Raw genomic sequence first — 15,262 nt, 5'->3', positions numbered from 1 at the left:
CAACCCCAGGACTAACCCCAGGAGAAATCGTCTAAATAATAAATAGAAAACACTGTTTAAATGTTTTATTTCTTTGTTTCAGCTCAAAACAAGAAATGTTTGCAAAAGCTTTTTCTTTGTGAAAAAAACAACATAAAATATGATGATTCTAATCTACAAACATAAAACGGCTTGAGGAGGGTCCTAAACCAGGTCTGAATAGAATCTAAACCAGGTCTGAACGAAGCCTAAACCAGGTCCGAACAGGGTCTAAACCAGGATCAAACTAGGTCTGAACAGGGTCTAAACCAGGTCTGAACAGCACCTAAATCAGGACGACACCAGGTCTAAACCCAGGATTGCAGTCTTTAGTGTTGTGATTTTAAAAACATGACTCTAAACTTTGCCTCAGAAAATGACAGAGGCCATTTTAGTTTTTCTTTCAAACCGCTGGATTTTTGTGGTTAAGATTTATATTCAACCTGAACAACTGCGGCTTTATAACGACATCTACTCTGAAATCTCCAAATTTATGAAATAGAACAGATTTTTAAGGGACCAGCACTTATTTGACTGAGCTCGAGGTTAGGATGAAAGCTGTTGAAATATGAACACAATTTTACAGTTTTGATTGGACAAAAACAATTCTACTGTGTCTGCATCACAGAAGCACTATTTACAAAAGCAAAGGTCCAGTGTCCAGGGAAACGAGGGAGACCATAGACAGGAGCAACCGGGCCATTTGAGACTGGGCCTTTTCATGGCTAAAGGTTTGATTTGGAAATATCTCCTTCACAGGATCAGTGCCGTGCCCTGCTCCAAAGTGAACACGTTTTTGTGTTTTACTCAAAGCTAAAATCATAGTCGAAGTCCAGTGCTGTCATGTCCGGAGGGAGCCCCAGCGTCTCTGGGGTCAATTCCACCATCGGAGCGTCGGGATCGGGCTGTGTCTGCACCTCCTCCTGGTCCACCTCCATGGCCTCCTCCTGGCTGCACTCGACAGATGCTTCTTGGAACAGTCTCACCTCGGCGCTGTGGTCCTGAACGTAGGCCTATAGCAAGAACAGATTCTGAACTTTTATCGTTTAATTAAATTTAATATAACTTACACGGTAAGATGATATAGCATTTATCATGACAGGCTTACCTGAGCGGGATTAGTCCCCAGGTCAGTTTGGGCCGCGGTCTGCATTTCTGGTTCTGTCTCACCCTCTGGTTCTGGCTCAGGTTCCAGCTCTTGCTGCTGCTGTCGCCGCGTCTGGTACCGAGTCTGTCGAGCTCGGACTGGTTTTGCCGTGGGTGATGCCTTCTTCCTGCCTCTGGTTCTGGGTTTGGGTTCTGGGGCAGAGAGTTCTGTGTCTGTGTCCTGGTTCAGTTCTGTGGACTGTGGCTCGGGTTTTGTGGGACTTTCCTCTGTATTGGCCTGGACGTCGGCCTGGACGTCGGCCTGGACGTCGGCCTGGACGTCGGCCTGGACGTCGGCCTGGACGTCGGCCTGGACGTCGGCCTGGACGTCGGCCTGGACGTCGGGCGTGGTCTCCAGGACTATGCGGATCAGTGGCACCTGGAGCTTGGGTAAAGCTTTGGCCAAACCTACAGCATTGGGATTATCGAGTTCTGACTCAATTTGGACGGGTCCAGACTGGCTCCCCTTAGACTCATTCTGTGGGACATTTTGAGCCAGGTCTTGGGTCTGGTCTTGGTTCTGGTCCTTGGTCTCAAACTCAGGTTCAGGTAGCTTCACTTGTCCCTGGGGGGGAAAAAAAACACCACCGGAACATTTAGTAATACATATTTGTAAATCATTTGAGTTCAAAGGGCCTTTATATTTTCTCATCTACTGGTTTATGAGCTGTGGAATCACTGAAGAATAAAACTAGTTCAATAAAATGACTGAAATCTAAACAGCGTCAGAAAAAAAAGGGGCTCCCATAGTTGGAAATATGAAATGGTCATTATATAAATGGTCATGGCTGACCTGCTAGCTGCCGCTAAGTGCCCACTCCCTGCTAAATCAGTGGCGTAGGAGGGAAGGGGCGTTAGCCTCACTCCTGATTGGCTCTTTGGTTGCTATGATACTCGCAGAAAGAATTCCAAATATGGAACTGCTCAAGATTAGCCCCTATAACTGCTAGCCTCGATGAGCTTCATTTGGAGCCATGGAGAACCTCACACTCTCCTAGTCCTCTTCTGTTGATGCTACACTCAGAAGGTGGCACTTAAACCACATCAAATGTCTGTAGCTGGAGCATTTACTTTTGAGTAGACACACACGGGTCACATACGTGATGAGTTCAGAAGTTTAGACACTTAACACGCAAAATGTTCAGAAGTTTATATTTTTCTACTGAGGAATGCTCAAACACAGCCGAGTCTAGACGAATGCCCTCCATAAACTTTACATGTAAACGGCCCTGAAGGCGTGGTCTGAACGCTTTATCTCAGTCACATGACATACGGAAATGAGTCCTCACCTGGGCTTCCTGCTCCTCCTGTGATTCCTGCGTCTGTGAAGCCTCATCAGAGACACTCTGCTCAGTCATACCCAGCTTCAGAGTCTCATTTTGGAGTGGGAGCTGTTTGGTCTTCCCCTCTCCCTCTGGAACCACCACTGTTTCAGATGTGGATGAGTCTAGCATATATATTATATTATATATATATATATATATATTATAATATATAAAAAATATATATATATATATATATATATATATATATATATATATATATATTATAGAATATGGTTCTGTGTTCTGGCAGAATTCAGATAAACTGAGGCCTGATACGTTTGTCTAGCTCAAATGGCTCATTCAGAATGAGACCTCAGTAGTTCCTGAATCTGATTGGATGTTTACCTGTTTTGGCGCCCTTCGTCTCGTTCATGGACCACACTGAGGTGATCTGCAGCCCTGGCTCCTCTGCAGCGCCACCTGCTGGAGGGACTGGAGCATCACTGGTGTTCTGCATAACACTCTGCTGCTCCTTAGGTTTGGTCTGAAGTTTGGTCTGGGGTTTAGTCTCCATTTTGGCGGTGGTGGTTGCCGAAGCAACGGTTTTGGTGGAGCTCGCAGACGATGGGCCGATGCTGCTGGAGCTGAACAAGATGCCAAACAGGTCCTGGGCTTTGGCGGCAGCCATGCTGGTACTGAACTTCTCCGTCTTGGATCCGGTGCTGCTCAGGAAGGGGGCAGGCTTCACGTAGACCCGCTTTGGAGGTTCTATCTCTGGGACTGCCGGCGCTGCAAAGGCCTGAGGGACTACCGGGGGTAGCACCAGTGGTGGAGGGGGGATGCTGGGGTTAATGGGGGGCATGATGCTGGAGGGGGGAGGGAATGGGGGGTAAGAAGGAGGAGGGAAGGCAGGCAGGGGGAAAGAGGGAGGAGGGAAGGTAGGGTTCGGGATCATGGGGACCTGAGCCGCGTCCGATGGGGGCATGGTTTGGGGCGTGGCCTGGGGTGCTCCGGTAGCCGGTGCTGCATCCTGATTGGTCGGGGCGGACGGCCTCACAGCGTTCTGTCCCGGTTTCCCACCCAAAGCACCACGGTGGTTAGGGAGACTGGGTCGAATCTTGCCCCATGAGGGAGGCGCGCTCTGGGCCAGCTTCTCGGCGATCTCTTTCGCTGCCGCCATCGACTTCTGAAATGCGTCTTCGTCCGAGCCGCTCTTCTGTGCCGCGGCCTCATCATCCTTGATAAATGCCGCTGCCACCTTCTGGGCCTCCTTCATCAGGACGCTCTCCTTCTTTTTCCAGGTGAACTTGTTGAAGGTGGCGGCGGTGGCAGAGGAGGCGGGGGAGCATCCTGATTTGCCGGCCTCTTGATTCTGCTTCTTGAGTTTGGCCCTCATAGCGGGACTGGGGCCGCACATGACCTTGGGGGGGTCGTAGGCGCGAGGCGGAGCCTCGGGCTCCTTCTTAGGCTCTGGTTTCTTTGGCTCGTACTTGGACTTGGAGTCGTACTTTCCTTTGGAGCGATCCTCGTCTCTGTGGTATTTGGACTTTTCATAGCGATCTTCATATCGATCTTCATATCGATCGTCGTATCGATCGTCGTAGCGGTCATCATAGCGCTGGGTCTTGTACTTGTACTCCTCGTAGCGGCGATAGCGTTCCTTGCGGTCCTCCTCCTCGCGGTTGTAGCGATATTTATCGTCCTTTTTGCTGAGTTTGGGTTTCTCGTCTTCATCCTTCTTGAAGACTGGACGCTCCAACGGTTTCAGAGGAGGTTTGTTCTCCACTTTGATCTCCAGCTTGGGTAGTTTGGGTGGCTCCTCGGGGAGTGGCCTCATGTCCACTTTGACCTCCAGTTTGGGCACTTCCTGTGGGTGAGGTGGTTCGACGGGGCGCGGCGGTTCGAGGGGACGGGGTGGGCTGAGCTCCTCTGGCTCCATGTGTTTCTTCTTCTTCAGTCTGGGTTCTGGTTTGGGCTCACACTCCACCTTGGGGACCTGGCTCTTGGGTTCTTCGGGTTTGCGCTTCATTCCAGCTTGCCGGTCCAGGTTACGGCGCTGCTCGTAGAGAGGGTTCTCCTGTATCAGTTTCTGAAACACATGAGTTCTCTTCAGTGTTTAAAATAAGTATCTGTTTCACTACAGTCATGAACTTCATGAGCTCTTACATCTGTAAACCCACAGACCTGCTTTTCCTTCTTCTTGCATTTTTACCTTGTACTTTTCGTTGTGCGAGTGCTTGGTCACATGCTCTTCAGCGCAGATGGCGTCACCGTAAAACTCTTTACACAGGAGGCAGTAGAATCCTCGCACGGGCAGCATGAACTCTGACCCTGAGAAACAAAAGGCGCAAACAAAAGCTTAAATATCAGAAAAACGCAACAGAGCAACGTGTTTACCTGCACCGCCGCATCTGAGAACCTGAAGAAAAACAGGTGACAAAAACACCATTCACAGAAAATGAAACAGAAATGTCTGCAGTTACAATGAGAACAATGAGGAACATTGTGATTGGACAACTCCAGCATAGTGGCATTCTGGGAGATGCAGTTTATAGTGGATCCTGAAATAAAGGAGTTAAAGATTTGTTTTGATGAGGACCAGAACTGAGGCAGAGCATTATGTTAGCGCTATGTTAGCGCTACGTTAGCATTGGAAATAAGTCCAAATTCTGCCTCAGGTTTGGCCATGGCACTAAAACTGTTTGAATCTGGAACAGAACAAAGTCGTGTCTTGCTGAAATGCATCTTGAGAGTCGTAGTCTACGTACAATGCTCCTTTTTCACTGCAGTTTAAGAGACGCTGATCCAGCTTAGACCTGGAAAAGGGAGAGGCTGAGCTCGGGGCACACAGGTACTCTCAGGCCTATACATGAGTACACATTTATGCAGTATTCACACAGCTCCATGTTCACCTTTGGCGGGTTTGGTCAGCTTCTCCACCGCCGGGTCGCTCTTGGAGATTTTGGTGGGAGCAGGGGCCCAGGGCCGATCGTATGGGTCCAAAGTCTAGAGAAGAGTTTTTGTTAAATTAGAACAGAGACATTTTAACATCAATAATCCTGAATTAAAGGTTTGTGCGGAAACAAGGGGGCGCCCCGCCTTGCCTGGAGCAGAGGGTTACACATGTTAAATCCTTGTATTAAATACTCTTCATTTAAATGGTTTATAGAAACATTGTGGACCTTGCGGTGCGTCTTGCTGTGCAGATGAGTGTAAAAGTCGAACATGGATCCTGACGTCACGTTGCAGCTTTTGCACCAGTGGTTTCCTGCATCATAATATTCAAAGGGATCCTCCGGCACAGGGAGCGGGGACACGGACTTAAGGGGTGACGCCACGGGCCGAGGGGGTGTGGCTGTTTTCATGGGGGGTGTGGTCTTCCGAGGAGGCGTGACAGTTTTCCGAGGAGGCGTGGGCTTCCAGGAGGGCGTGGCTGATTTTTCGGGAGACTAAAAAATAAACCAAATTTCAAAGTATTAACTGTAAATCTGTAAATTACCATAGCAGTTTAACACTTTAAAATCCAAAAAAAAATGAAATTAAACTAGTTTCAAACAGAAAACTAGTGTGCGGCCAACAAGCTCAGACCATCTCAAATGGGCTCGAGCACTTTTACAACGCTGGAAAATCCAACTCATCAGAGTCTAACCTCCAATGCACCGCAGGTAAAGCTAATCCATGTGGAGGAAGTAAATGATCCTTAGCCCCAAAGAAAACAGACCACTAAGAACACCGTCATCTTGGATTACACTGGCAAGTGATTATACTGACATGATCTGGACCTCCCTCTCTCCACTTTTTCTCACTCTCCTCTTGCTCACCACTCTCTCCCTTTACTCACTCACCACTCGCTCCTCTTGCGCCCTCTCTCCAAAATAAAGTTTGTACTCCTCTGCTCCTGCTCTTCCTCTGTACCTTAGACCTCCTCTGTACCTGTGTGGTAAATCTTCCTCTGTACCTTCCATCTTCCTCTGTACCTTGGCACTGCTGTGGCGCCGCTCAATGCTCCGCTCTCGTTTCTTTTTGGGAGGTGGTTCTCGCTCGGAGGATTTTCGGGGTCGATCTCCAGGAGCCAGACCCAAAATGGACGCCACTTTCTCTATCTCAGTGCGCTTCTTCTCAGCTGCCTCGTGTTCCCGCCGCAGCGCAGAAATCTGTGACATCACTTCCTCCTGCAGGCGGCTGATTTCCTGTAGCAGAGGGTCTTTGTGTCCGTCCTTCTCTCGCCGCTTCTTCCTCAGCAGCTCCCCTACAGGACAAATATGAGAACTACACTCAAACACAGCCTGGTCCTGCTCAAGAATACCTGGAGGTTAGCGTGAGGAGTACCTCGCTGGGGGTTGCTTAAAGTCACTAGTTTCTCTCTGGTGGTTGGTTAAAGTCATTAGTACCTCGCTGGTGGCGGTCGAGGTACTAATGACCCATGTGGGTGGGCTGGTGTCAGGAGTGCCCCGCTGGGGGTTGTTCATAGGCAGGTTAGGGTCAAGAGTACCTCGCTGGGGGTAGGTTGGGGTCAGAAGTACCTTGCTGGGGGTGGGTTAGGGTCAGGAGGTTGGTTGTTGGGAGTACCTTGCTGGGGGTGGGTTGGGGTCAGGAGTGCCTAGTTGAGGTTGGGTTGGGGTCAGGAGTACCTTGCTGTTTTCGGAGGCGCTCCAGCTCCTTCATGAGGTACTCTTTCTTCTTCATCCTGATGTCTCTGTCCTGTTTGAGCTTCTCTCGCTCCTCCAGCACCTGCAGCATTCAGTTAATGATGTGACTCAACAACAAGGTTCTTTTATTATTGATACTTTGAAGTGACACCTCGCTGGGGTGGTCTACACAAGGAGCGAACGATACTAATGCTACTGTTCATTTCAAAGCCATTCTTCTGTATTTCTTCCTATAGCTACCACCAAAAGGGTGAGAGTGACTGACTGATACACTGTGGCGAATGTTAGCTAGCTTGTGACTTCAATGCTAGCTAGCTTGTGAATGTAATATTATTTGAGAGGGACTTGCAAAAATCAGCTCACCTGTTGTAGTTCCGATAAGTCAGTTATTTATGGTCAGATTGTGTTAAAACAAAGCTCAGATTAAAGTCTAACGGAGCAGTGCCTACAGTTAGCATCACACCCCCAATGTTGATGACATCATCTGCAGAGTATCAGTTATTATTAGTGTGAGGTCACCTTCTGCTTCTGACTCTCGTTGTTTTGTTCATCGTTAAACGGATGATCTTTTTCTCCATCTGAAACAGAAAACGCAATTACCTACTTCCTGTCTTTCAAAAATGTTTAAAGAGAGGGTATTAAAGAGGGCATTTGATTTGTATGGGGGTATTTGACTTCTTTTTCTATTTCTAGTTTTTGTATATTTATCGAGAATTGTCGTGTGGGAGCATGGATGATGTAGGCTTGTGGGCTGAGCCTTGTACAGGAACTTACACTGTAATGTTAGATTGCTAGATTACTAAAACATGGAAACCCTCTTCATGTTTTTAATGAGGGGACAGCATTAGAACATGGGAGAGATACAAAAAATAATTCTGATGAATACCTCCTCAGCAGCCATTACAGAGAGAGGGGCTCTTTACAGATAAACAACTGGAACCAGAGTTGATGGAGCCCAAACGTGCTCATGACCACTTCCTGTTTGGATGTTTGGCGTTCCACAGATAAATACTGTCTATAGTAGTGACGGGCGCTGAGGGCACTCACCTGGGTAGGCGCTGTAGGGCATGGTGGGCGGGGGGTACATGGGGGGCCACTGTGGGGGAGGGGGATAGCCCATGTAGTTCCCGTACTGAGGAGGATACCCAGGCGGGGGGTAAGGAGGTATCAACCCGTGCACCTGATGGAGAGAGGGCGGAGGATCACGTAACTGTTCCAGACTGGTCTAGTAATAATAGCAGCAGTAGTAGTAACAGTAGCAGTATTTTTAGTTGTAGAGAAAAGTGGGGCCTTACCTGAGCGGGGGGGTAGGGTAGGTTCATGGGGGTGTGTGGAGGAGGGACTACAAGAGGGGCAGCTTCAGGGGCGGGCAGAGACTGATCCCTGGTCTGGTCTCTGGACTGGTCCTGATTGTAGCTCCTACTGCGACTGCGACTGCGACTGCGACTGCTGCTCCCTGACCTGAGGGTTTTAGCGAGACATGGTCAGAGAGAGAGACAGGGTCAGAGAAAGAAAAGAAAGAGGTTGAGTCACAGGGGGTCACAGGTCACGGCCTCTTGTACCTGGAGCTGCCAGAGGAGGAGTAGTGACGTCGGCGGGGAGGGGACTTGAGTGGCCGGTTTCCCTGGAGACGCTCCTTGGTTCTGGCAGCCATCTTCGAGATGTCGGACACGTTGAGGTCCAGTCCGATGGTCTGAAGGAGGTTCTGCACTTTTTCATACTCCTCCAGAGCCTGGCGCTCCCCGGCCTCCAAGGCCTCAGTGCCTAGGGGGATCTGGGAGTACCTGGATTGAAGAGAGAGGATGGTGAGAGCGGCTGAGGTGAGAGGAAGGAGAGAGAGAAAGAGAAAAAGTGATATATAGAGAGAAAGCTGTTAAGTTCTTTTCATTTGTTAATGTTTGCCTATTATATTTCATATGTGACTGAATCTGTCTGTTTACCTCATGAAATACTAGCTGTGTGAGCCCTCGCTGGTGATCGGAGGACTGTTTCCCCGCATGGCCAATCTGTGCCTCACCTGCAGCTGCCTCCCTCTACTTAAGATTCAGTTCACCTGTTGGGGGCTGCTGGCCTGTGTGGCCAGTCTGCCATTCTGTATGTGTCCCATTTAATTATTCACATGTTTGTCTCTATGTCCAGCTTTGTGTTTTGAGACATTTACGTAAATATTTAAGTCCAATTTTGTTACTTTGCCTATTACAATCCTGTACATTAAATTACTACTTTATTTCACCATCTTCCCATCTGTTTTTTGTTACTTCTCTGCCCCTAGACAAGTTGTGTTGCAACAAGAGCACCTGTGTCGAGAAAGGGAAAGAGGTGAGAAAGCCGTTTTGGGGGTAGAGGGAGAAGAGACAGTGAGTGGGTACCCATGTCAGGGGAGAGGGTAAGTTGTACACTGGGTTCTCGTAAGTCGTACCTGGAGTCATGGGCAGCAGGTGGCGGCTGCAGGTCGCCGTACAGGTCGTCCTCAGTCACATCTCCATACACATCCTGGCTCCGGATTGGCTGCTCTGGGGGCTGGCCTGTGGGCGGAGCCTCAGAATCTCCGTACAGGAAGAGCTCCTCGTCGTCAATGTCGTCAGGGCGTTTGGTAGCCACTTTGGCATCGTCTGGTCGACACGCAGCCGTACGAGACTCTAGCAGCACCACAATCTGACGAAACTCCGCCTCCCCCATCTGAGGGTCCGCCTTCAGCTGAGCCAACATAGCCGCCACCGCACCCGGCTGCAGCCCCCTCACCGCGGCAACAAGCTGATCAGCCATCCGCGTGACAGAGTCTGAGGGACCGGGTGCCAGACGAGGAGAGTCCAGGCTCTGACGGAGACAACATCATCATTACACTACTGAACTACTACACTATTACTACTACTGTTGGTATAGTACCAGCAGTAGAAGTAGTACTACCTACTACCGCTGTTGCTGCAGTACTGGTACTACTACTACTGCTACTACTACTACTGCAGCTATTACTATTGCTAAGGCTACTACTGCTGCTGCTACTACTAACACTAGAGGGGTATTGGGCCCCTGGGTCTCGGGACCCCGGGTCCGTACCTGTACAGAGGGGGAGTCCTCTTCGGGGCGTCTTTTTAGAATAGATTTGGTTGGTTGTTGAGTCACATTTTCGTGGCATTTTCGCACTGACTCAAGTTCGCTTAAGTCTCCAGAGCATGAGCGACTGCAGCGACGGCTCTTACTGTGAGCACCGCCTCCTTTGCTGTAGCTCCGCCCTCTGCTGCGGCCTCGGCTCCGCTCACGAGACCTGGACCTAGATTTGGAGCAGAGAGGAAACTGTCAGAGCACACACTCTCTCCACACAGCACTGACCTGGTCTCTGTTGACAGACCAAAGTTAGACCTGAGACTCACCTGGACTTGGACCTGGATCTAGACAGGACCCGGCTCTTGCTCCGCCCCCTGGACTTGCTCCGCCCTTTGCTCTTGCTCCGCCCCCTCGTCCGGTCCGGAGTTCTGGACCGACTCCGGCCTCGGGATTTGCTGTGTCCTCGACTCTTGGTTCGGTCGTAGTCTCTGAGGAGCAGAGGGACATGAAGGCTTTAAATCTTTGAGCTTGTGTCTCTATAGTTCTCATCTCACACACCTGCGGATCATTATGTTATAATTTACACATTTTAAATCACAATATTCATCTAAAACGACTTAATAAAAGAAACAAGTTTGCTGACTTCCACATTAGAAAACTGTGGTGCCCAGTGGGATCTGATATTGCCATAAAAGTCATCACAACAAAGTGTTGTTGGCGCCCCCCATGGATAGCTGCACATCACACTAGCGTGTAGCCTATTTTTTTTTCATATGTACCAAAACTAAACAAAACTTTGAGCTCATTGTATCACCATAAACTTAAACATTATAAAAAGAAACAACACTGGGATCCAGTTTCTTCAGCTCCAATACCGATACTAACTTTAATGATTTCTCAATACCTAAAACAATACCAGTGTTGGAACGAAAATGTCTCTTATTTCTTTAAAACACTGAACTTACTCCACACAGATCCAACAGTGTTCCTGTAACTGTTATTTGTCCGTTATCTGTTAGACTGTTATCAGCCTGAACAGATTTGGATGAAGAAAAGAAAAAACTTTATCAGACAAGTCAGCCTAATTAGTATAATTACATCCAATTAAAGGCCAATCAGGATATTGCCTGAACCGATACCACGGAAACCGATACCAGACCTAGCTAATTTTTCAGTATTAGTATGTTCCTAGATCACACTGGTCAAAATGACATTTAAATGAAATGTAGGCAGTGAGCGCTGTTTGAACTCACACATTTGAATGAGATGAAATGATCGACAGTCTTAACCAAATCTATGGTAAACGCTGGTCTGCAACTGGTGCACAGGGCGGGACTGTAATTGGCGGTTACCTGTCTGACTGCGATGCGCTGTGATTGGCCCGTTCGTTGCCCACGGTGATGACGAGGTTGCGGTCGAGAGGACCAGACGGAGACCGCTGCCACAAAACAAAAATGTCACACTAAATTCAAAAGTCAAGTTTGTTTGCATGTTCTCCCTGTGACTGTGGCAGAGTGATTGTCCTGTCTGCTCTCAGTGAGGAGGGTGTGGGTTAGATTACTACTACTGCTGCTGCTGCCTCCTCTCTATGAGGAGGTTGCAGGTTTGACTCCTGATCTCTCTGCGTGTGTTGCTGTGGCAGACTGATGCTCTGGGGGTTGCGCGTTAGACTCCTGACTGCCTCAGACTCACCTCTCTCGGGGGCGCGTTGCTCCAGGGCTCGTTGTAGTGTCCGCGGGGGTCCGGTGGAGGATAACCCGGCGCGTACGGAGGCCGGGGCCCGTGCGGGTCTCTGGGACCAGAGAGGTCCCTCTGTCCTCGGCCGCGGTACATGAGCTCCGTGGGGTTACGGGGGTCAGGGGCGCGTGCTGGGGTCGGGGCTGGGGGGGTAAAAGAGGAGATAAATGAGATAAACGGAGAAACACCGCAGATAAAACGGAATGTGGAGTGTGTGAATAGCGCGGAGCAACCTGTGTAGCGCGGAAAATGGCGCCGCACTTCCGCCTTTGCTGTTATTGTCCCGCCGCCGCACAGCGCCCCGTGTGCACAGGAGCGGCACAGACAGCAGGTCACACCATGGATCTATTAAAATAACGATGGGTCGAGGTAAAACATTGGTCTAATCTAGGACTATAACAGGACTATTCCAGATCTAATTTAGGACTAAACCAGGTCTATAACAGGACTATTTCAGGTCTAATCTAGGACTAAACCAGGTCTATAACTGAACTATTCCAGGTCTAATCTAGGACTAAACCAGGTCTATAACTGGACTATTCCTGGTCTAAACTAGAACTAAATCAGGTCTACCAACCAAGTGGAAAAAGTAGACTAAATAATTTCCACTGTAAACCTGACCCACCCTTCACACCTCCACACAGACATAAGGAGAACATGCAAATTCCACATAGACACATTGTACTGCCCTCAAAGAACCCCGTTTCTACTATCCAGGAGTTAAACGCCTCCACACAGTAAGTCACTGAGGCCAGGATGGGTTTAGACTGTCTTTATATGGCAGGTGTGAAACTAACATAATACAGTGTACATTAGCAAGCTTATAAGGAATACAGCAAATAGCAAATATGCTAATGTACCAAATTCATGCTAGTAACGCAACATAAATTAGCATGTAAATTATCTTATAAATAGTTCATTTTTGTACTTTTTAACTACTTAATCACATTTTATTTCTGAATACCTTTAACCTACCTGATTTTTATTAAATGGCCAGTGCACTTGGCCAAACTAAAACAGAAAACAGGCAAAATAGACTGGTCAGAACACACAAGGAAAATCCCCCCTCTCTCTTGCCTCAGGTCTTATCACTGGCCCCAACAGTAAATACAGAGAGGTCATAGGTCAGATACTGTCCAGACTCCACATACACAAACCCAGACTGTACCAGGTCAAGGTCCAGGGCCACGTTTTCCTCACCATGAAAGTTAAACTAAAGTAAATCCACTTTTTTGCTCCTAAACTGTGTCTGTGATGTTTGAAAAACATCATCTTCTGCTCCTAGTGGGTTTTTTTTGTGTGTGTTTTTTTTTCCAAACGCTGCAGCGTCTGTCAAAAACAGTCCAAATCTGTTTGTGCTTCAGTGACATGATCACAGAAGAAGAGTTCTGAGCATGATATTACCACAGAAGATGAAGAGTCCTGAGTGTAATGTCCCTGCAGAAGAAGAGTCCTGAGTGTGATGTCACCAGAGAAGAAGAGTCCTGAGTGCGACGTACCCCACAGGCTGTAAGAAGAGTCCTGAGTGTGATGTCCCCACAGAAGAAAAGGAGTCCTGAATGTGATGTATTCACAGACTATAAGAAGTGTCCTGAGTGTAACATCACCATAGAAGAAGAAGAGTCCTGAGTGTGACGTAATCACAGACTGTAAGAAGAAGAGTCCGGAGTGTGACGTCACCACACAAGAAGAAGAATCCTGAGTGCGATGTCCCTACAGAAGAAGAGTCCTGAATGTGACGTCACCACAGAAGAAAAGTCCCGAGTGTGACAGCACCAGAGAAGAAGAGTCCTGAGTGTGACATCATCACAGAAGAAGAAGAGTCCTGATTGTGACATCATCACAGAAGAAGAGTCCTGAGTATGACATCACCACAGACGTAGAGTCCTGAGTGTGATGTCACCGTAGACAAAGAAGAGTCCTGAATGTGACGCCATCACAAAAGAAGAAGAGTCCTGAGTGTGACGTCACCCACAGCGTTCTGCTCTAAATGAAGCTCATCAAGGCTAGATGAATCAGGTAATACTGTCGTAACCAGCGGGGCGTAAGGACCAAAGTTGCGAGACTCACGAAGTTTTACAATGTCTTTATTCACAATAAGTGTTCATAGAAACCAGAGTTCATATAAGTGTTCATAGAAACCAGAGTTCATATAAGTGTTCATAGAAACCAGAGTTCATATATCCACATGGCCGGGGAAACGAGGCAGCTTCACAGCATAGCGTCTGGTATTACACAGTTCATTAATCCAGCGTAGCTGGGGAGCGTGGGTGCGGGTCCGTGAGCGCTGAGAGACACAGTGCATGGCAGTGAAGACGAGGGCACGGGGAGAGCAGAGCAGGAACCGTGACAAATACCCCTTCCCACTCGCACTGCTGTTTAACAGGGAGCGGGCAGTCAGCAACACTATCAAGCAAACCTGTTGCTAACGCCAGTGGGAGTGACCTCGGGGGAAGAAGTCACCTGATTTGTGTGGTTTTAATGTTCATATCTTCATTTGGGATAAAATAGTGAAATAAAAAACGCAGGACCATATAGAGTGGGTTAATACACACATTTAAGACAAAATGATGAGCCTGACAGCAGCAATTACAGAGAGAGGGACCACAGAGAATTGGAATCGATGGAGCCGAATCGCGCCCATGATCACTTCCTGTTTGGATGTAGCTGTCCCCTCCTCCTCCCTCCTCCGTCCTCCCCCCTCCTCCCCCTTGCTCCACCTCCGTCCTCCCTCCTCCTCTGTCCCCCTACCCCTGAAACTTTTATTTAAGAGGAAATAGAGCCACAAACAGGTTTAAACCTTTTATTTAAGAGCATTTAAAGCAAACTCTTCTAATTGGTGGCACAACAATATGTCTGAGATTGACTGATTGCTCTTATTCTTTCTTCTGTGATTGCTCGGTTTAATGCTGTGTTCATGTGCTCGTCAGGAGCTGGAGATTCTGAGGTGAGATGTCAGGTCCTGACTTGTCTGAGATCATGAGCTCATTATCAGAGTTTAAATGAGAAAAGCTGTAAGATCTGCAGCTGTTAGCCTTCTCAAAACTAAACATTATGTGTTTACTTTAGCTACTGTTGAGGAAAACAGCCTTTTCCTCTCATGTTCATTAGTTTCTGCTTGGAAAAAACCCACTTGAAATAGAAATAAAGTCCAGAGAATTTACTTAATCAAATACTTAAGCAATACATGCACAAGGAGTCTATGGTGACGTTCTCAGACTGAATATTTACATACAATGAGTTTTATATGCAAACTATAGCGGGGGCTGCCATGGTTTAGATGGGATGTCTCTTGCTTCAATTGCTGGAGCATATTTTGTTGGCTTGACCAGCGTGATGAGTCATGAGTCAGCACATGCCTATCAATAAGTCATTGCCCTACTATTTGATTAGACATACAGA

The 15,262-nt window shown here is 48.1% G+C and overlaps 1 protein-coding gene across 2 annotated transcripts; it reads right to left on the bottom strand.

Moving 5' to 3' along the window:
* Window positions 1-50: 50 nt before the first annotated feature.
* On the bottom strand, window positions 51-12,115 carry znf318 (zinc finger protein 318). 2 transcript variants are annotated; one of them, XM_033979554.2, is made up of 19 exons: window positions 12,094-12,115; window positions 11,816-12,003; window positions 11,476-11,561; window positions 10,450-10,611; window positions 10,136-10,349; window positions 9,498-9,895; window positions 8,641-8,862; window positions 8,374-8,539; window positions 8,126-8,258; window positions 7,598-7,656; window positions 7,061-7,160; window positions 6,407-6,678; window positions 5,612-5,878; window positions 5,342-5,435; window positions 4,642-4,760; window positions 2,835-4,518; window positions 2,454-2,611; window positions 1,127-1,729; window positions 51-1,031 (listed from the first exon to the last, which is right to left on the bottom strand). In XM_033979554.2, exons 2-19 carry the CDS (start codon window positions 11,954-11,956, stop codon window positions 822-824), a joined length of 5,088 nt encoding a protein of 1,695 aa, XP_033835445.1. In that variant the 5' UTR covers window positions 11,957-12,003; window positions 12,094-12,115; the 3' UTR covers window positions 51-821. The 2 variants fall into 2 exon arrangements, with proteins under 2 accessions (XP_033835445.1, XP_033835446.1); XM_033979555.2 differs by having other exon boundaries at window positions 2,454-2,590; window positions 11,816-12,108.
* Window positions 12,116-15,262: the final 3,147 nt, after the last annotated feature.

Source organism: Periophthalmus magnuspinnatus, chromosome 15 (assembly GCF_009829125.3).
Source record: "Periophthalmus magnuspinnatus isolate fPerMag1 chromosome 15, fPerMag1.2.pri, whole genome shotgun sequence".
NCBI classification, from domain to species: domain Eukaryota; kingdom Metazoa; phylum Chordata; class Actinopteri; order Gobiiformes; family Gobiidae; genus Periophthalmus; species Periophthalmus magnuspinnatus.
Note: the sequence above shows the minus strand (reverse complement) of the source record. Positions and strands in the feature narration are given on the sequence as shown.

Excerpts from the sequence above, each read along its gene's own strand:
- znf318 (XM_033979554.2), bottom strand. The coding sequence starts at position 11,956 with ATGTACCGCGGCCGAGGACAGAGGGACCTCTCTGGTCCCAGAGACCCG. Across the intron at positions 7,657-8,125 it reads GCCCTACAGCGCCTACCCAG|ATGGAGAAAAAGATCATCCG; the intron begins GTGAGTGCCCTC and ends TTTCTGTTTCAG. Across the intron at positions 7,161-7,597 it reads ACGAGAGTCAGAAGCAGAAG|GTGCTGGAGGAGCGAGAGAA; the intron begins GTGACCTCACAC and ends TGAATGCTGCAG.